Below are 22,209 nucleotides of genomic sequence, written 5' to 3'. Positions count from 1 at the left end.
CTGCCAAATCTGCCTAGTTACAGACAAACATACATTCTGATTCTCCCAATTCTTACCAATCACAAAGGCCTCCTTTGACTGTGTCCCATGCTCATTGTACCAAGGTGGACGCCCAGCGGTGTAGATGGTCCTTTTGCTGGTTCGAAGCAGAGGGGGCTTTGACTTACACTGGCTGGTCGTTCGCCTCCGTCTGGATCGCCCAGGGCTGACTGGGGGCAGTAAGCCATGTCCTGATTCTGCGCTGCTGGTGACAACACATAACATGAAACTTGTTAGTGAAGGAGAATGGTCAACAGCAAAGACAATCCGTAGATGGATCACAACTATAACTTGTATTATACTGATCAGCAACTGACCCTGAAAATAAAGAGGCCTCCAGGAGCATTAGATCCATAAACCATTACATTCTGGCACACTGTAAAGCTGGCCGCACACATATCATAGGCAATGGTGGAACGGCAGCAATCTCTCCCAGTACCTTTATACCCATAAACACTTGGCTCAACAGAAACTTCACCATGCCTTATCCTTCTCAATGACATGATCTTGTGGAAGAGATTTGGGGGGGCCCCTATACAAACAAGATGGTTGGCCCGTCCTGATGAAACTAATGTGTTAGGCTGACAAAGTTCTGTATTGGAAGAACAATGCACACATACTGCAGAACTGTAAGGCTAAGTTTCCACTTGGGTTTTTTTCTGGCAGTTTTTGGATATCTGACACTGCAGTTTTTGAGCCAAAGTCAGAAGTGGATCCATAAGGCAGGAGAAGTGTAAGTCCTTCCTTTATATGTCCTATTCCTTTGGAATACACTTCTGGCTTTGGCTAAAAAACTGCAGTGGCAGAAATCTAAAAACTCCACACAGAACAATATAAAACCCTTTAGGAATTTTGCCACTAGCTTTGCGACAAAACCAGCATGGTTGACATGGGAATTTTACTGTGGATTTCACCCAATGCATTGCAGAAAGTGAAACAAAGAAAGTGAACAAAAAAAAGACACACTGCATGCACGTGGTTAGGGCGCGTTCACACCATGTTATTGCTGTCTGTTTAATGTACACATTCATAGGAAAAATGGCTATCCGCTTCCCATTGACTTACATTATAAAGAAAAAAAAACGATCGTAACAGACCTGTTTTTGACCACGATTTCTGTCTGCAAATAAAGCTGGAAAATCCCCAACGTATCCACTACATATTTTTGCATAATTTTTTTAAGGCAGACATCATCTCTGTATATTAAGGCAGTGGTCCCCCATCTGTGGCTCTCCAGAAGTTGCAAAACTAAAACTAACCACATGCCCAATCCGCAACAGCTGGAGAGCTGCAGATAGGAGTCAGATGATCTGTGGATTGCATATAATACTGCGGGCTGTTGGGGCATGCAGAACTTACAGAGCCACAGGCTGGGGTCCAATGCTCTATGGAGTGCAACTATTACTGCAGGCTGCCAGAACATGCTGGTTGGTGTAGTTCTGCAACATCTGGAAAGCTACAGGCTAGGGAACATTGCTTCACAGTGTGAAGGTATTAATGCAGACTGTCAGGGTATGATGGGACTTCACAGGTTGGAGAACACTGATCTAAGACATTGTTCTCACAACCAATTGGTGGATCTGTGGGGGTTTCTTTCAAGCTTCCCTGTTTTTTTGCCAGCAGTAGCAGTCCAGTTTAGGAAACTATATTATATACCTACAAAAATTAGCCCAGAAGAATTATTTATGTAACCAACATCTCTTTATTAATCACAATCAATAACAATAGGTAGAAAAAAAAACATAAAAAATACCCACCCTTAAAAATGCCCCCCCACACACACACAAAGGCAGGATGTGGGGAACCCAATATATAGATTCAATGAAATGTAAAAAGTCCCTATCAGCATGCCATCATATAACAATTAGATCAAGTACTGTACCTATCGGTAGCATGCTGAACAAGTCCCCACGTTCCTACCACCTCGACACGTGTTTCGGGCAATCCCTTTCTCAAGACTTTCTCAAGGGGCATTTTTAAGGGTGGGTATTTTTTATGGTTTTTTTTCTACCTATTGTTATTGATTGTGATTAATAAAGAGATGTTGGTTACATAAATAATTCTTCTGGGCTAATTTTTGTAGGTATATAATTGAGTTTTGGATTAGCCGCTAGGCTTGTAGGTAATACAGTTTAGGAAACTACCTGAAACCAAGGGTAAACAGGCTTAAATGGGCACTGTCAGATACAAAAACTTTTGATATGATGTAAAGCATGTAAGCATGTATAACCAATAGGTTTTGCATTTGCTTTCATTAGAAAATTTTCAGTATTTCATAATGAAAAAGCCAGTCAAACAACTGCCCCCCGCCTGCTTGAACACATACTAGTCCTGCTGTGTCCATGCATCATCACCTATGTCATGGACACACTTCCTTGATTGACAGCTGTGAGTGCAGGGCTCACACCTGGAGGAAAAATCCCCCCACTGTCAGCTTGTGTCCCGCTACTGTCAGTGAGGACAAGCTGGGAGTTGTAGTTTTGCTAATGCTAGGGGAGATGTGAGCAGACAGCATACTGAGGGAGGGGGCGGAGACCTGCACAGTGAGGCCACGCCCCCTCCCTTTGAGAGGAATTCAGACTAGTGAGCTAAATTAAAAGTGTAATAAAAAAATAATAATAAAAGGTGCTAGACACAAAAATTTGATGTACATGGCCAGGATTTGGTACTGAGAGATATACATAAAAAAAAAAAAATTTTGGTTGGATCTGACGGGTACACTTTAAAAACAGTGCAGAACATCCTCATTATTGTTCTATTTCCTTCATACACACAGACCTACATGCATGGAGACCCTATTCAGGTAGCAAACACACATAAAAACTCACAAAACCATATGCAGTTCCCAAGAGATCAATATCAATGTGTTTCCCATGCTCCTAGTCCTGAAATGACTGCTAAATACAATCTAAGGCCAGTTTTTTCCAACCAGTGTGCCTCCAGCTGTTGCAAAACTACAATTCCCAGCGCTGGGAGTTGTAGTATTGCAACAGCTGGAGGCACACTGGTTGGAAAACACTGGTCTAGACCCTCCTGGTAGTCCTAGAGCTTTAGCCACCTACATCTAGTATGTGGTCCTATCCCATTCCTTACCGCATGCTCCTCTACAGAGATTTTCTAGCTGACTTGCAGGGAAGACACGTCCATACGTTGCAGGACAGCCAGCAGGTTTATTTAGTGCAGGGAAGGGGTGACGGAGTAATTTCAGGAGGTGGGGATGTCACATGATCCTTAAAGCATCATAGCAAAGCTTCTTAAGTGTCCGTCACGGCTCAGGATGAAGCAACCACATAACAGTCCTGACACAGAGCAACATAAACAAGGCTGCGAAGAAGAAGGCACAACTATGCAGCATGGCACCGCAATGTTATAGGAGACTGGCATGACTGCCTGGTATGGGGCACCACTATAGATGGAGGCTTGGCTGCTACAGACATCAAGACTCAAGTACCAGTCATCTAGGACAGGACACAGAGCAGGTAGGTAGCACTCACCTGGCGTGTTCCCTAAGATTCCAACACCCCGTCACCCCCCAACCAGGACATAGAGGCAGCGTCATCCGGAGTAAATCCTGCGTGTCCCTCTCAAGTAGGGATTATGTTCCAGGCTGATATTAATAGACTTGGGGATATAAATATGGTAACATGGCTGTGCTCTGCACAACACACAGAACCAATCGCAATAAACACGCCAGGTCACACGTGATCGGTACTGATGGCGGCTGTACGTGTAACACTGACTGTTATTACCACATAGTGATAATCGTAGCCATCGTATTTGAGGATGTGGATCATTTTGAATAATGGAAGTGAAAGGAGCGGGTTTCACCTTGTTACAGGTATTTCTGCAGTGTATGTCCCTTTAAGGGTATGTTCAAACGGCGGAATGTCAGTGTGAAGTTCCGCCAGAATGTTCCGCACAGACATTCCGCTGAAGTCCCATTGATTTCACTGTGCACACAGTGGAATTTCCACGGCAGATGTTTCTAGACATGTCTATTCTTTCTGACAATTTAGTTAGGAAACGCATTGCCATCAAGAAGATACGGATCGGGCCTGCCGGATCGGGCAAATGTGCAAAATGTCCGCCCTTGTTTTCCAGGTGGACATTTCGCACATTTTAAGAGTGAACATGGCCTAACACTAAATGTAAAAAATAGCAGTATTTGGATGGATTGGGAACAAATGCTGCTGAGGCTCACATGAAACGGCATGGACAGATTTTATTTTCTTGCAATGTACATATAAGATTCATGCGACTGCCATTGGCTAATATTAGGAATTGGTCCCTGTCCGCACTGGGGATCAGAATCTAAATTCACCTATCAGTATGTTTTAGAAGTGTGAGAGGAAACCAGAGTACCCTGAGGAAACTCACGTAAAAACAGGGCGAACATACAAACTCCTTGCAGATGTTGTCTTTGGTGGGATTTGAACCTTGAACCCCAGTACTGTAAGACAATAGTGCTAACACTAAGCCACCGTGTAGAGTGATTGCTGTACATTTGATGCTGTGTTCAATCATTTAGCTTGAATGATTTAGGGTAAGGTCCCACGTAGCGCATCCGCATTTTATGCTGCGGATGCGCTACTGATTGTCCCTAAAGTCAGCCTCCTACTTTGGCCATGTGTCCTGGTTTGTCTGCAGCAATACGCCACTACGAGCAGACACAGACTGAGCTACAAGTCTTGCACACCATGGGTGGTCGCGGGTGCGGTCGCGGTGCAGTGATAGGTCTCAGGACCCCCGGACAGGCAGGGGGAGAGAAGCGGGTGGCGGCAGCGGCCTATGGCACCGCAAAAGCCACTGCAGTGCATTGATTTAAAGCGCCCGCTTTAAATCAATGATCTGCAACGGTGTCGCGGGGGGATAAATAGCCGATAACTTATACCGATATTCCGGTATAAATTATCGGCTATCTGCCCTAACCTCCACCGATTATCGGTATCGGCCCTAAAAAAACGATATTGGTCGATCCCTACAGGACACACAGGCAAAGTAGGAGCCACACTCTAGGGGCACTGCCGATGCGCTATGTGGGACCTTACCCTAACACTGTATAAAATGTGCAGCAAAGACTGTCTATGTAAATGTACTCTAAGGGTAAACTCATATGTAGCTTATACCCACCCGGCAACAGTCCTGTGTGTGCAATGAGGTTTGGAGACTGGCCCACATGTCAGTCACCTCGGCGCACTGGCTCGCCTCCAAACTATACGGCACACAGGGCTGCCGACTGCGCATTTTCAGTGTGGATACGCAAATAAAAACAAACACACACCTGTGGATTTATTGCAGATTTTAACTTCCCCATTGAAAGCAATGAGGGAAATCTGCCCTAAATCATCAGTGGACCTGACACATTCTCCTACTGTGGATTCAATATCCGCACTGCAAGTCAATGTCTGCTGTAGACTTTACACACAGCACATGAATGAGTTATTTTGGCTGGAACAGTATGTGCTGCGCACAAATATGTCACATGTGACACTACCCTTAGGCTACGTTCACATCAGGATTTGAGCTACCGAGGCAGGGATACGACAAGAAACTGTCAAACTGACATGCCAATATATCCATAGTCGGACAGGCACAGGTCCTGTTCATTTTAAAGGGGCACTGCAGCTGAATTTAACTTATCCTGAGGATTGGGGATAAGTGATTGATCTCCAAGGCAGGACCCCGTCTAACTCAGTGAGGAGCGTGTGTCATCTACCGCTAGACGGCACCCACTCCATTAATTTCTATGGGAGCACCAATGATGCCCTAGTGCTGGACTCGGTCTCTTTGGAGCTCCCATTGAAATCAATGGAGCACATGCTGTCTACCGCACAAGCTCCTCAGTAAGAGCCGGGGCCTGTTCCGGAGATCACAGGGGGCCCCAGGCGTTGGACCCCAGCAGTCGGATCCCCTGTGATAAGTTAATTTCAGCTGCAGTACCCCTTTAATGGCCCAAGCGTGGTCAGCTGACTACATTCAAACCATTGAAACGAATGGGGGTCCTTGTCTGTCCAAGTACATATATCTCTACATTTCATTTTGAGTTTTCCGATGTATTTGTGCCTCAGAAGCTCCAATTGGGATGTGAACTTAGTTATAGGATGTGTAAGTTACTGCAGCTGACCCCATTCAAGTGAAAGCTACAATTCCTAGATAAAGCCTATGGACAAGAGCGGTGCCATTTCAAGAACAAAGCAGCCACTTTTTCTAACAACTCCTCAAGGGGTTATCCAGGGTTAGGAAAACAGAGCTGGTTTCCTCAAAAAACAGAATCACACTCATCCTCAGGTTGGTATTGCCGCACAGTTTTATTGAAGTGAATGGAGAAAAGTTGTAATACCACAAGCAAACTGAGGATTATTTGTAGTCCCCCAACACGAAGGCCAACCCAGTACACAGCTCTGGTCTGCCATTAGCTCAGAACCAAGCTTATCTTTATGTGAAGGGGGTCACCTCAGAAGTGGCTGTCACTCAACTTGATGGAAAGAGAGAATTTAGGTCAAACAGCAGGACTCAGCTGTCAGAGCCATGACCCGGTGACATCTGCTGCAGGACAAGAAGAATGCTGTAATCCGAGCCGAGGTGACATCACTGTAGTACTACCCCCCCTATATCTCCAAAAATATCTTGCAGCAAGTATACCGACACAAAAACACTATCCTGGTAACATCAACCTCTCATGTATTTTGCAGACTCAAAACAATCTACTGAGTCCTGCAAAACAAAAGGCTATGTTTGGAAAATAGACCATATGCAATCACTACTATTTTATTTTTATTTATTTTTTCACAAGCAAAAATGCCAGAAAAACTGCCACAGCTTTTCCTGTGTTTTGGCGTTTTTTCTGGCGTTTTCCCTGGTGTGTGGAAACAGACAGTTTTGTCCCGAGGCAGTTTTCTCAGTGTCTTCAGGTACCACTCAGTGGGTCGGATGCTGAGCGCCCGGTCCACAGAGTGTAAGGAGATGAGGAGTTATGTATAGCATCTCTACTCACCTCCCCGGCAGTATAGTACCCCGGGGGGCATATCTATAGGTAGCTGTATATAGTGTATACAGAAGACGAGGTCCACTTGCCTCCCTCGCTCCCTGTCGAGTCTGTGTAGCTCCGCCCCTAGTGATGACATCATTAGGGGCAGAGCTACAGATGGGAGCCAGGCTGGTAAGGGTGTGAGGCTCTATTCACATTGTTCGTTTTGTATAATGTGAACAGACCCTTCTGACAGTGTCCTCCCAGACAGGGAGACTCCAGCTGTTGCTAAACTACAACTCCCAGCATGCCCACAGAGCCAAAGGCTGTCTAGGCATGCTGGGAGTTGTAGTTTTGCAACAATTGTAGGTTCACTGTTTGGGAAGACATTGCATTATGGGCGATCTCAGCGGAGAGCGCCAAAAATGTCCTAACTAATTTTTTGTGTTTCTTTTTTCTTCTCGTTTCAGATCCGTGTATGCAGAGGATTACGGCGGATTCAGAGGACTACTATGGATGAACTGGATTTTTTTTCCTTTCAATAAACTGGTTAATGAATGCTGTGGGGGAGTGTTTTTTTTTTTTTAAATAAAATTATTTTTCCAATGTGTTTTTTTATTTTTATTGAATTTTCAGACTTAGTAGTGGAAGCTGGTCTTATCGACGGAATCCATTACTAAGCCGGGGCTTAGCGTTAGCCCCAAAAACAGCTAGCGCTAACCCCCAATTATTACCCCGTTACCCACCGCCACAGGGAAGAGCCAGTAGCAACAGGTCCGGAGCGTAAAAAATGGCACTCCTGGGCCTAGGCGGTAACGGGCTGGCTTTATTTAGGCTGGGGAGGGACAGTAACAATGGTCCTCGCCTACCCTGGTAACATCAGGCTGTTGCTGCTTGGTTGGTATCGGGCTGAGAATAAGAATATGGGGAACCCTATGCATTTTTTAAAAATAAATAAATAAAAAATGCATAGGATTCCTCGAATTCTTATTTTCAGCATGATACCAACCAAGCAGCAACAGCCTGACGGTACCAGGGTTGGCCAGGACCATTGTTACTGGCTCTCCCCAGCCTAAATAACGCCAGCCTGTTACCGCCTACCGCCCAGGAACGACATTTTTGACGCTCCGGACATGTTGGTACCGGCTCTTCCCGTCACCCCTGTGGTGGTGGGTACCATGGTAATAATTAGTGGTTAGCGATAGCTGTTTTTGTGCTAAGGCTAAGCCCCAGCTTAGTAATGGATTCTGTCAATAAGACGGCTTCCACTACTAAGCCTGAAAATGAAATTTAAAAAAACATGACACATTGGAAAAATTATTTTATTTTAAAAGACACTCCCATACAGCCCTCGTTAGCCATTTTACTAAAAGGAAGAAAAAAAACTGTTAATCCGCTGTAATCCTCTGCATACACTGATCTGAAACGAGAAGGGAAAAAAAAGAATTGATTAGCACATTTTTGCACCCATAATGCAATGTCTTTCCAAACAGGGAGCCTCCAATTGTGGGCATGCTGGGAGTTGTAGTTTAGCAACAGCTGGACTCTCCCTGTCTGGGAAGACACTGCCAGATGGGTTTGTTCACATTTTACAAAACGTACATTGTGAACAGAGCCTCACACCCTTACCAGCCTGGCTCCCATCTGAAGCTCCGCCTCCTAATGATGTAATCACTAGGGGGAGGAGCTACACTGAGGGGACTGGAGGAAGTTAAGCCGACTTCGTCTTCTGTATACACTATATACAGCTATCTATAGATAGCTGTATATAGTGTATACCACCCAAAGGGATAACCTACACTGTCCTGCAGTGTAAGTTACCTCTTTCCTTGCTGGGCTGGCGCATAGCGCACAACGCTGAACTGAAAAACGCCAAGTGTATATGGCATTTTGCAGTTCCCTATTGACTTGCAGCCAACATCTGGCCGCAGCGTTTATTCACAAAAAAAAAAAAAAAAAAAAGAAAAACGCCATGCGGCAGAATGGGCGTTTTTATTGGCGTTTTTGCCAAAAGAAAAAAACAAGTGGAAACCTAGCCTTAGAAAAAAGGATGCAGAAGGGATGGAAAAAATTGTATTTTACGAAATTTCTATTTTTTTTGAAGAACAACATTTTTAATAAATTTTTAACCCCTTAAGGAGGCAGGGTTTTTTCATTTTTGCACTTTCATTTTTTCCTCCTTACCTTTAAAAAAAATCATAATTCTTTCGATTTTGCACCAAAAAATCCATATGATGGCTTATTTTTTGTGCCACTAATTTTACTTTGTAATGACATCAGTCATTTTACCCAAAAATCTACAGCGAAATGGAAAAAAAAATCATTGTGAGACAAAATTGAAAAAACAAAAATGCCATTTTGTAACTTTTGGGGGCTTCCGTTTCTACGCAGTGCATATTTCCGTAAAAATTACACCTTATTTTTATTCTGTAGGTCCATACGTTTAAAATGATATCCTACTTATATAGGTTTGATTTTGTCGGACTTCTGGAAAAAATCATAACTAAATGCAGCAAAATTTATACGTTTAAAATTGTCATCTTCTGACCCCTATAACTTTTTTATTTTTCTGAATATGGGGCGGTATGAGGGCTCATTTTTTTGCCCCATGATCCGAAGATTTTAGTGGTACCATTTTTGTATTGATCAGACTTTTTGATCGCTTTTTATTCATTTTCTCATTATATAAAAAGTGACCAAAAATACACTATTTTGGACTTAAGAATTTTTTTTGCGCGTACGCCATTGACTGTGCGGTTTAACCCCTTAAGGACCCAGCCAATTTTCAGTGTAGGATCCGGCCATTTTTTGCACATCTGACCACTGTCACTTTAACTCCTTAAGGACCGGGGTTTTTTCCGTTTTTGCATTTTCGTTTTTTGCTCCTTGCCTTTAAAAAAAATAACTCTTTCAATTTTGCACCTAAAAATCCATATTATTGCTTATTTTTTGCGCCACCAATTCGACTTTGTAATGATGTCAGTCATTTTGCCCAAAAATCTACGGTGAAACGGGAAAAAAAATCATTGTGAGACAAAAAAAATAAATAAATAAAAGAACCAGTTTTGTAACTTTTGGGGGCTTCCGTTTCTACGTAGTACATTTTTCGGTAAAAATGACACCTTATCTTTATTCTGTAGGTCCATACGATTAAAATGATACCCTACTTATATAGGTTTAATTTTGTCGTACTTCTGGAAAAAATCATAACTTCATGCAAGAAACGTAATACCTTTAAAATTGTCATCTTCTGACCGCTATAACTTTTTTATTTTTCCGTGTATGGGGCGGTATGAGGGCTCATTTTTTGCGCCGTGATCTGAAGTTTTTAACGGTACCATTTTTGTATTGATAGGACTTATTGTTCGCTTTTTATTCATTTTTTCATGATATAAAAAGTTACCAAAAATGCACTATTTTGTGCGTACGCCATTGACCATGCGGTTTAATGAACAATCGGGCGCCCCCGATCTGCTATTGGTCATCGCTTCTTGACGACCATTAGCAGGGATAGGAGGGGTGGCACCCCTGCCACCTCACACCTATTCCTTCAGGGGGATCGTGGGTGTCTTGGACAACCCCGATCCCCCTTATTTTCTGGGACACCGGGTCACCATAGACCCGTGTGACTCGGAATTGCACAAATCGCAAGTGTGAATTCACCTGCAATTTGCAGCGATCGATGACATGGGGTGTCTGATGACCCCCTGGGCATTTGCACGGGATGCCTGCTGAATGATTTCAGCAGGCATCCCGGTCCAATCCTCGCCCGGCGGGGACCGGAATTTCCCACGACGTACTCGTACGTCATGGGTCCTTAAGTACCAGGGTGCCATAACGTACGCGTATGTCAAGGGTCCTTAAGGGGTTAATTAACTATATATTTTTATAATTCGGACCCCATATGCTTATTTTTATTTGTTTGGTTTTTTTTATGGGAAAAGGGGGGGTGATTCAAACTTTTATTAGGGAAGGGGTTAAATGATCTTTATTAACTTATTTTTTTACTGCAATGTTATAGTCCCCATAGGATAACATTGATCAATGATTCTGCCACTTGACTGCTCATGCCTGGATCTCAGGCACTGAGCAGTCATTTGGCGATCGGACACACAGGAGGAAGGTAGGGGCCCTCCTTGTGTGCTCCAGCTGTTTGGGACCGAACAGCCCACTGAGCTAGCCGAGAGTAGTTTACTTTAGACGCAGCGATCAACTTTGATCAATACAGATCACGGCATCTGCAGCATCGGGTCACTTAATTGGATGATCGGGTCGCTGCCGCGGCGATCCGATCATCCAGCACGGCAGCCGGAGGTCCCCTCCCCTGCCTCCGCTGCCTTCCGGGAGTCTTCTGCTCTGATCTGCTTTCCCGCAGACCAGAGCAGAAGATGACCGATAACCCTGATCAGTGCTATGTCCTATACATAGCACTGAACAGTATTAGCAATCAAATGATTGCTTTAAAAAGTCTCCTATGGGGACTATTAAAGTGTAAAAATAAAAGTAAAAGTAAAAAAAAAAAAATGTGAAAAAAACCCTCCCCCAGTAAAAACATAAATTGTCCCATTATCCCTATTTCACCCCCAAAAAGTGTAAAAAAAATATTTTATATACATATTTGGTATTGCCGCATGCGTAAATATCTGAACTATTAAAATAAAATGTTAATGATACCGTACGGTGAACGGCGTGAACGTTAAAAAAAAGAAAAAAAAAAGTCAAAAATAAACATTTTTATTCTAAAAAAATATTTATAAAACATTTATTAAAAGTTTTATATAAGCAAATATGGTATCAATAAAAAGTACAAATGATGGCGCAAAAAATGAGCCCTCATACCACCGCCTATACAGAAAAATTAAAAAGTTAGAGGTCTTTAAAATCGGGGGATCTTAAACATACTAATTTGTTAAAAAAGTTTGTGATTATTTTTTAAGCGCAACAGTAATAGAAAAGTATATTATCATGGGTATCATTTTAATCGTATTGACCCAAAGAATAAAGAACATATGTCACTTTTACCGTAAATTGTACGGCGTGAAAACGAAACCTTCCAAAATTAGCAAAATTGCGGTTTTCTTTTTAAGTTCCCCACACAAATAGTATTTTTTTGGTTGCGTCATAGATTTTATGGTAAAGTGAGTGATGGCATTACAACGGACAACTGGTCGCACAAACAACAAGCCCTCATAGTAGATGAAAATATAAAAGAGTTATGATTTTTTGAAGGCGAGGAGGAAAAAATGAAAACGTAAAAATAAAATTTTCTGCGTCCTTAAGGCCCAAATGGGCTGCATCCTTAAGGGGTTAAAAATGTATAAAGGGGACATTTAATTGTAAAAAATGATATATTTTTATAATTAATTTTGTGAAACTTTATATTAGTAATGTATTTTAATTATGTGTTTAATAAAGTGTGTGTTTTTTTAATTTTAATATTTTTTTTTTTACATCCTTTATTTTTTTTTATAGGTGCTACTACTACTCCCAGCATGGAACAGACTGTTCAATGCTGGGAGTATACTAACCTGTACACTCCAAGCATTGTACTAACCTGTACTAATAGACAGATCGCTCCGGGTGTCGCTTCTGACACCCGTTGCGATCCTGCTATTAGGGCTGGGCGGTATACCGGTTCATACCGAATACCGAAATTTTTGGGCTGCACGATATCAATTTTTCCCATTCCGCAATACCGGTTAGGCCCCTAGCGCTGCGCTGTCCCACATCGGGGAACTAATCATATGCGACCCGCCAGCTCTGTTCTGCTCCCCCCCAATTAATTATCAGCCCAGTGGGGTACTACTCACATATGTCAAGCACTGTCCTCCTCCTCTTTGTTGGGGGCCGCTGGTGCTGGAACTCACTGTACGCCAGTGGTCTCCAACCTGCGGACCTCCAGATGTTGCAAAACTACAAATCTCAGTATGCCCAGACAACCAACGGCTGTCCGAGCATGCTAGGAGTTGTAGTTTTGCAACAGCTGGAGGTCTGCAGGTTTGAGACCACTGCTGTACGCTGTATCCCTATGCCGGCTTCTTACATGACAGTGGGCTCAGCCTATCACTGGCCGGGGCGGGACATCGCTCCGGCCAGTGATAGGCTGACGGCTGTCCGACGATCCAGTCCCCAGCGTAAGGCCGATGTAGATAAATTAAAGTTTATTTTCTTTTTCTTTTGCAGCCCGGGAATAGGGATACAGCGTACAGCAGTGGTCCCTAACCTGCGGACCTCCAGCTATTGCAAAATTACAACTCCGGGCATGCTGGGATTTGTAGTTTTGCAACAGCTGGAGGTCCACAGGTTGGAGACCACTGGCGTACAGTGAGTTCCAGCGCCAGCGGCCTCCAACAAAGAGGAGGAGGGCAGTGCTTGACATATGTGAATAGTACCCTGCTGGGCTGATAATTAATTGGGGGGGGGGGGGGGGAGCAGAACAGCGCTGGCGGGTCACATGATATTGAGGGAGGGGGGGGGGGAGCAGAACATCGCTCGCGGGTCACATGATTTTGGGGGGGGGGGGTGGGTGAAAGAAATACCATTATATACCGTGAAACCGACATAAGTGACAAAAATACCGTGATACACATATTTGGTCATACCGCCCAGCTCTACCTGCTATATAATCTATAGAAGCGGCTGGCCACACTTCTCCGCTCCCCTGCACTGTACAATGTGATGTGAAATTCTCTTCACATCACAGATTCATATTTGCCGCTCAATTACAATTAAACGGCCCCTTTATACATTTTTTATATTGCCGGCTACATTTTTATGCCCGCCCACATAAATTGGTCCCCGTTCAAAAAATGTATAAAAATTTTGTTAAAAAAAATATAAATTTTGTTAAATACAATGTTTTCTATCCCTACTGTATCTTTTTTATTAATTTTTTTATGGTACCCTAAGAAAAAAAAAAAAAAAAAAAAGTAAAAACTGCCTGCAAAAATGCTTGTTAAAGTTAAAACCTACATGGTGATTTTCTATGGGAGAAAAATGCCACGATTTCAGTTAAAAAATGCCATAGACTCAACATGCTGCAATTTAGAAAAATTGCCAAGAGGCAGGAAAACTCCGAAGAGGAGTGAAAAAAATGCCAAAAGGATAAAAAAAAAAAAACTAACTGAAAAACGCCAAGTGGAAAAGGCATTTTGCGTTTTCCTATTGACTTGCAGCTAAGTTTCCACTTGTTTTTTTTTTTTTTTTTTTTAGAAAAACGCCAAATCTGCCGCATGGCTTTTTTCAGCGAAAAAACGCTGCGGACAGATGTTAGCTGCAAGTCAATAGGAAAACGCTAAAATGCCTTTTCCACTTGGCGTTTTTCAGTTGGATTAAAAAAACAAAAACTAACTGAAAAACGCCAAGTGGAAAAGGCATTTTGCGTTTTCCTATTGACTTGCAACTAACATCTGGCCGCAGCGTTTTTTCACTAAAAAAAAGCCATGCAGCAGATTTGGCGTTTAAAAAAAAATAATAATAATTAAACAACAAGTGGAAACTTAGCCTCATGGAGATTTTTCAAAACCTGTGTAGAGTAAAAGTTAACCAGGTGCCCATAGCGACCAATCAGATCGCTTCTTTCATTTTTGAAAAATGAAAGAAGCGATCTGATTGGTTGCTATGGGCAACTGCTCAACTTTTTCTCTGCACAGGTTTTGCTAAATGTCCTCCTATGAGGCTACGTTAACACGACAGAATTTGCGAGCGTAATCCGGCAGAAAAATGTTGTGCTTTTCCGAGTGGTCCTAGCGCCGGCATTTATGCAGATGCCTTTTACTTGCAAAATGTTCAAAACATTTCTGCCATTTAGACATGGCCTTAGGGTCACACTACGGACTCTCCGCTTGGATGAATTCAAGGCGGAGATCCTGGGGGCACCCAGCGCAGACTGATTTAGGTACTAGGACTGCGTAAATATTGGTGGTCCTCACAGATGACAACGTATTCCGCCAAAAGATTGAACATCATTTATTCTTTCGGCAAGTGAATTTTAGTGGTGGAAAACTCTGCCACTGAATTTCTGTAGTGCGAACTGTGCAGCGGAATTTACAAGAGAATTCCAAAGAGGAATTCTGCTCTGGGAAATCCGTAGTGTGCAAATCACCAACCTGAACAACAACAGTAAAAAATGTTGTCTTATTAACATTTCGGAAACTTTGAGAAATTACATACATCAGAATGTGTTATTTGTAAGTGAGAAAGCCAAACCAAACCCCAACTCACTATCATTTATAAAGAAAAAACCTGACATGTCAAATGTTTTGATGGGTCAGGGTCTGTGTACTAAGACCCCCACCAATCACTAGAATGAGTGGAAGAAACTCTCAACTGAGGGCTTCTATTTTCATTGCAGGAGACGGACTGTATAGAAGTCCATGGAGTCTGTATCCTGCAGCGAGAGAGGAGGAAACATCACAGGCCATGTGATCAGCTGACAGAACTGAAAAAGGGGTATTTTCAGGCTGTGATTCACGTTTGATGGGGGTATAAAGGTGGAATACCCCAAAGATCTCATTGAGGGGAAATTACATTTAAGTTTGCAGCAGGATACATGTGTAAATTTGTCAATTCTGCAACTTCAAATTCACAGCGGTTCTAGTATATGTGAATACACTCTTTGGATATGTTCACAACCTGCTGCAGATTTTTAGCTGTGGAAATTCCGCCGTTGCTCAAATCTGCAGTGAGAAACACGTGGCAACCCCCTGTGTAAACGCACCATGAGGCAGTGTTGGCATACTGTTGGTTAGAATTTTGAAACAGCTGGAGGCATCCTGGCTGGAAAACAATGCTCTAAGGCCTGTTTTACATACTGTCCTATTACAACTGCAAGCCACGGCCTGAGCGAGGGATCAGTGACGCAAAATGATACCTAGACTTGCGGTCAGGCCAGGACTTCCAACCTTAAAGGGGTACTTTTTTAAATCAACTGGTGCCAGGGAGTTAAACAGATTTGTAAATTACTTCTATTAAAAAAATCTAAATCCTTCCAGTACTTATCAGCTGCTGTATGATCCACAGGAAGTTCTTTTCGAATTTCCTTTCTGCCTGACACCTCTATCCATGTCAGGAACTGTCCAGAGTAGGAACAAATCCCCATAGAAAACCTGTCCTGCTCTGGACAGTTCCTAAAATGGACAGGGGTGTCAGCAGAGAGCACGGTGGTCAGGCAGAAAAGAACTTCCTGTGGATCATAACAGCAGCTGTTAAGTACTGGAAGTATTAAGATTTTTTAATAGAAATAATTTACAAATCTGTTTACCTTTCTGACACCAGTTGATTAAAAAATAAATAACATAAAAATAAAGTTCCACCGGAGTACCCCTTTAATACATCTGTCAAAAAAAGGGCCTAGGGTCAGAGTCTGAAGTAAACTTATATCTGGTCTTTCAAAGTGAATGGGCGCGCCGCTATTGAGTCCATCCAAAAAACGACAAGGTATGTGATTGACCCTGGTGGTTCAGGTGACCGTCACAACCTGCAAAATGTAATGTAAACTGTGGGTTAAAAACAGAAGAAAAAAAATTCAGTGCCAAAATTTCAAAAATCACATCACATGATCCGAGTCACATAACAATCCATTCTACAAATGTCTTTGTGGCTCCTGCAGCTGTTGTGGAACTATAAGTCTTATCATTCCAAGTGGCTGGAAGGCCCTGCTGGGATCTGTAGTTCCACGAAAGGTGTGGATAGATAGTGACCCACAATGTCGTCTCCTTGGTTACTACACACCAAGGTAACCTATTGCCATGGTAACTCATTTTCCTCCCTTTCCCAATGTCTCACCTCTCAATGCCCCCAGACTCCTTCCCAGACCGGTCCCTCTCAGCCTCCGCCATTGCAAGGGATTGTCACAAGCAGGAACTGCCGAGGCCGCCGGGAATTGTAGTTCAGTGCATTCGCTCCATAGGGTAGAAGGCGCCGTGTTGGACCACAACTCCCGGCAGCCCCGCGACTGTAATCAACGCGAAAGCGAGGCGGAGGCAGGCTGGTTGCCTAGGTAACTAAATACAAGCAGGCATGGAAGCAGGTGGCTTCTGTAGGCCTCAAGTGACCAGTATAAAAATACTCCTATACCCACAGTCACACTCTTATGTCAGCAGACAGTCAGCCATCTTTACCCAGTGACGGGGTTTACTGGGTGCTATGGGCTACAGTAGCCATTACCCTGTCACTTGTCATACAAAAAAATGGCCCTTTGCCAGAGGCCACAGACCTGAGCAACAGTCGTGCATAATTAGACTTACTATATTTCCCTAGAAAAGTGTTTTCCAACCAGGGTGCCTCCAGCTGTTGCAAAACTACAACTCCCACCATGTCCGGGCATGGTGGGAGTTGTAGTTTTGCAACAGCTGGAGGCACCCTGGTTGGGAAACTGTGCCCTAGAAGTTCTCTTTATGGTTGCTGTCTATTAGACTCAACTTGTATGAGTGTAATACATTGTAAATATATCCTAATACTGGTATTGGTGCCGGTATCGGACATTTGCATCAGTACTTGTACAAGTGCAAATTTCCTCAATACCCGCAGACCATTAAAAAAAAAAAAAAAAATATCCTCTGTTCCCTCCATTATCCAGAGTGGTGCAGGACCTGCAGGGCGTGACAACGTAGGTCCTGCACCACTCCGGATGACGGAGCAAAACAGGAGGTCCCTGCACCACAAACAGAGCAGAGGATGCTGAGACCTCAGTGAAGGAGTGAAGGGAAGGTGATTGGGATTTTTATTCTCCTATTTTAAAGTGGACTTATTTGGGTAAACTACCTGATAGGAGGTTCCTTACCTACCTGGCTACCTATCTACTGGGGGCTTCAACCTAAAGGGAGAGGATTCCCTACCTACTGGGGGCTTTTATGTAACAGGGGTGTTTCCTTACTACTGAGGGCTTCTACCTAATAGGGGGATTCCCTACCTACTGGTGGTTTCTACCTAGGATTTCCTACCTAACTACTGGTTGCTTCAACATAATACAGGGGATTCCCTACTAACTACTTTGGGCTTCTACCTAATAGGGGAAGGATTCTCTACCTACCAACTGGGGACTTCTACCTAATAGGGGGGGGGGGGGGGTTACTACTTACCTACTGGGGGCTTCTACCTAGTAGGGGGCATTCCCTACTAACTACAGGGGGCTTCTACCAAATAGGGGGAGGATTCCATACCTACCTTCTGGGGGCTTCTACCTAATAGGGAGAATGTTCTACTTACCTACTGGGGGCTTCTACCTAATAGGGGGGAGGATTCCATTCCTACCAAACTACTGGGGGCTACTACCTAATAGGGAGGGATTCCATACCTAGATATTGGGGGCATATCCTAATTATGAGTGAGGGTCTCATGTTTGACTTCTGCCTTAGGCTTCACAAAGTATAAAGCCACCTCTGATGTCACATGACATAAAAAAAACAAGTATTGGCAACTCATACATGGTCTTAAATAAACAGTATTGGGCAATCCCTAATATATATATTTATTTTCTGTACAATGAAATTTGCATGTTTGATGTTGTCTGGTCACTATGGGACACGTAGACTACATTAACCCCTTAAGGACCAGGCCATTTTACATCATAGGACCAGAGCGTTTTCTGCACATCTGACCACTGTCACTTTAAACATTAATAACTCTGGAATGCTTTTAGTTATCAATCTGATTCCGAGATTGTTTTTTCGTGACATATTCTACTTTAACATAGTGGTAAAATTTTGTGGTAACTTGCATTCTTTCTTGGTGAAAAATTTTGCATTTTTCTAACTTTGAAGCTTTCTGCTTGTAAGGAAAATGGATATTCAAAATAATTTTTTTTAATTCACATTTCCAATATGTCTACTTTATGTTTGCATTATAAAATTGACGTGTTTTTACTTTTGGAAGACACCAGAGGGCTTCAAAGTTCAGCAGCAATTTTCCAATTTTTCACAAAATTTTGAACCTTGCTTTTTTTCAGGGTTTGAAGGGTCTTCATATTAGAAATACCCCAAAAATGACTCCATTAAACTACACCCCCCAAAGTATTCAAAATGACAATCAGTAAGTGTTTTAACCCTTTAGGTGTTTCACAGCAATAGCAGCAAAGTGAAGGAGAAAATTCACAATCTTCATTTTTTTACACTCGCATGTTCTTGTAAACCCAATTTTTGAATTTTTACAAGGGGTAAAAGGAGAAAATGTATACTTATATTTGTAGCCCAATTTCTCTTGAGTAAGGACATACCTCATATGTCTATGTAAATTGTTCGGTGGGCGCAGTAGAGGGCTCAGAAGCGAAGGAGCGACAAGGGGATTTTGGAGAGTACGTTTTTCAGAAATGGTTTTTGGGGGGCATGTTGCATTTAGGAAGCCCCTATGGTGCCAGAACAGCAAAAAAAAAAATGGCATTTTGGAAACTAGACCCCTTGGGGAACGTAACACGGAATAAAGTGAGCCTTAATACCCCACAGGTGTTTCACGACTTTTGCATATGTAAAAAAAAAATAATAATTTTTTCCACTAAAATGTGTGTTTCCCCCCCCAAATTTCACATTTTTGCAAGGGTTAATAGCAGAAAATACCCCCCAAAATTTGTAACCCCATCTCTTCTGAGTATGGAGGTACCCCATAAGTTGGCCTGAAGTGCACTACGGGCGAACTACAATGCTTTGGCTTTTTGAGAGCAAATTTTGCTCGGGGGGCATGTCGCATTTAGGAAGCCCCTATGGTGCCAGAACAGCAAAAAAAAAAAAAAACACATGGCATACCATTTTGGAAACTAGACCCCTTGAGGAACGTAACAAGGAATAAAGTGAGCATTAATACCCCACAGGGGTTTCACGACTTTTGCATATGTAAATGCTCAGAAGAGGAGGAGCACCATTGAGCTTTTGGAAAGAGAATTCGTTTGGAATGGTAGTCAGGGACCATGTGCATTTATAAAGCCCCCCGTGGTGCCAGAACAGTGGACCCCCCCCACATGTGACCCTATTTTGGAAAGGAAGGACAAAGAACTGTAAAGTCTCTGTATGAAATATTCCAATGTCCATCTGCAGAGGCTGGGTACGGAACTGCACAGTGGCAGAGAGCCTCTCACCGTTAACTGTAGAGATGAGGAACGGCTTGGGTAGACGGATTACTGGAATACGGTACTTGTCAAGCAAGGAGGCATGAATAAAGTTGCCAGCTGAACCGGAATCCAAAAAGGTGGTAGTGGAGAAAGAGGACTTGGAAGAGATGAACAACTGCACGGGTATGGTGAGACGTGGAGAGGATGAATCCACACCTAGCAATGCCTCTCCCACGTTTACTAGGTGCGAGCGTTTCCCGAGCGTGGTGGACGGAGAGGACAATCTTTAAGGAAGTGCTCGGTACTGTCACAGTACAGACACAGGTTCTCATCTCTGCGGCGGCTTCGTTCTTGCGGAGTCAGGCGTCACCGATCCACTTGCATGGCTTCCACGGCGGGAGGCCCGGTAGCTGGTTGAGGTGAATGCAGAAAAACGGGATCCAGACGAGGGTAGCATCTAGGTCGAGCTTTTTCTTTTTGAAGGAGGAGTTCCTCTTGTCTCTCGGCGAAACGTTTGTCAATCCTAGTGGCCAGCAAAATGAGGTCACTAAGGGTGGAAGGTAGTTCACGTGCAGCCAGAAAGTCCTTTATCTCACTGTTGAGGCCCTTCTTGAAGGTGGCACAAAGGGCTTCATTGTTCCAGTTCAGTTCAGAGGCCAGGGTGCGTAACTGAATAGCATAGTCACCTACGGAAGAACCTCCTTGGGTCAAGTTAAGTAAGGCAGTCTCTGCGGAGGAAACCCGGGCAGGCTCCTCAAAAACATTCCGGAACTCTTGGCAGAAGTTCTGGACGGAAGAGGTGGCTGGATCTGCGTGGTCCCAAAGTGGAGTAGCCCAGGCCAGGGCCTTCCCGGACAATAAACTGAGAATAAAGGCTACCTTGGCTCACTCAGAAAGAAACTGGTCGGGCAGCAGCTAGAGGTGGAGAGAGCACTGCGACAGGAACCCACGGCACTGCTTCGGATCTCCGTAATATTTATCAGGCAGTGACAGACGGATCCTGGAACCTGCAGGCGGAGGTGTAGCTGCAGGTGCAGACGGAGGAGCTGGCTGTTGCTGAGAAGGCAGGAGCTGCTGCATCAAAGCAGTCAACTGGGCCAGCTGTTGACCCTGCTGGGCCACAATGGTGGTGAGGTCCGCTAGGCTTGGCAGGGGAACATCAGTGGGATCCATGGCCGGATCTTACTGTCACGTACCGGCAGGACTAGTAGTGGATCCTCTAGACCAGAGAGGCGATGGCGCAGGTTGTACTGGAAGACAGGTTCTAAGTAGTTACTGGTCTTCACCAGAGCCCGCCGCAAAGCAGGATGGATTTGCTGCGGCGGTAACTACCAGGTCGTATCCCCCAGTAACAACTCGACCTCTCTGGCAGCTGATATGGCGTGGCACACAGGGAGTAGGCAGGAGTGTAGTCGGACGTAGCAGAGGTCAGGGCAGGCAGCAAAGGTTCGAGAGCGAGTAGTCGGTAGCAACGGGTTCGGCAACAGGCAAGGCAATATCACACAATAGGGAACGCATTCTCAAAGGCACAGAGATCCGGCAAGGGCAGGAAGGGGCAGGTAACATTTATTGGGAAGTGGCCAGGGGTCAGCGCACCAATCAAAGGTGCGCTGGCCCTTTAAATTTACAGAAGGGGCCGTGCGCGCCGGGAGGCAGAGACTGATGGTGCAGGGAGCCAGGTAAGGCAGACAGGGACATGGCACGTGAGCGAAGACCAGCCGCCACGGCAACCGCGTCCCTGACACAAGGGAACCCGTGCTCCCGGTCAGCACGTCTGACCGGGAGGCGCCGGGATCCCGAGCAGGAGCGCACGCTGTGACACATACCTGCCTACGCTCCCCCGGTGTCTCTGGTAACCCACTCCGGTCTCCGCCGCTATCCTCTTCCTGGTTGCCGGCGGTCGGCGAGTCATACTGCACTCAGCCAATCACCGTCCGCAGCGAAGTCCCGACTCGGCCAGGGATAGGCTGAGCAGCAGTGTGACGTTTTCGGCCCCGGCACCTATGAGGATGTCTCTGTGGCTGATGACGGCGATGCAGGGGACTGAGTATTGTGATGTCACAGCTCCGCCCCCTTGTGATGTCACACCCGACCCCCTCAATGCAAGTCGATGGGAGGGGGCCTGGCATCCGTCATGCCCCCCATCTGTACAGCTGAAAGACGG

At 44.3% G+C, this 22,209-nt stretch overlaps 1 protein-coding gene across 4 annotated transcripts in view; it reads right to left on the bottom strand.

The window, feature by feature from the left end:
• The window catches only part of UCKL1 (uridine-cytidine kinase 1 like 1), a 59,753-nt gene extending 42,768 nt beyond the window's left edge, over positions 1 to 16,985 (bottom strand). Inside the window, exons 1-2 of one of the 4 annotated variants that reach the window (XR_008849182.1) lie at positions 16,793 to 16,983; positions 57 to 244 (exon numbers count right to left, since the gene is read on the bottom strand). Coding sequence is in view for 3 of the 4 variants with exons in the window: in XM_056547771.1 (XP_056403746.1) it covers positions 57 to 244; positions 16,793 to 16,845 (241 nt within the window). In the remaining variant the exon portion in view is untranslated. Of the gene's footprint in view, positions 1 to 56; positions 245 to 16,792 lie in introns of all 4 variants that reach the window. The other 3 variants (XM_056547771.1, XM_056547770.1, XM_056547769.1) reach the window with 3 other exon arrangements.
• Positions 16,986 to 22,209: the final 5,224 nt, after the last annotated feature.

This window comes from Hyla sarda, chromosome 12 (genome assembly GCF_029499605.1).
Source record: "Hyla sarda isolate aHylSar1 chromosome 12, aHylSar1.hap1, whole genome shotgun sequence".
Taxonomy (NCBI): Eukaryota; Metazoa; Chordata; class Amphibia; order Anura; family Hylidae; genus Hyla; species Hyla sarda.
Note: the sequence above shows the minus strand (reverse complement) of the source record. Positions and strands in the feature narration are given on the sequence as shown.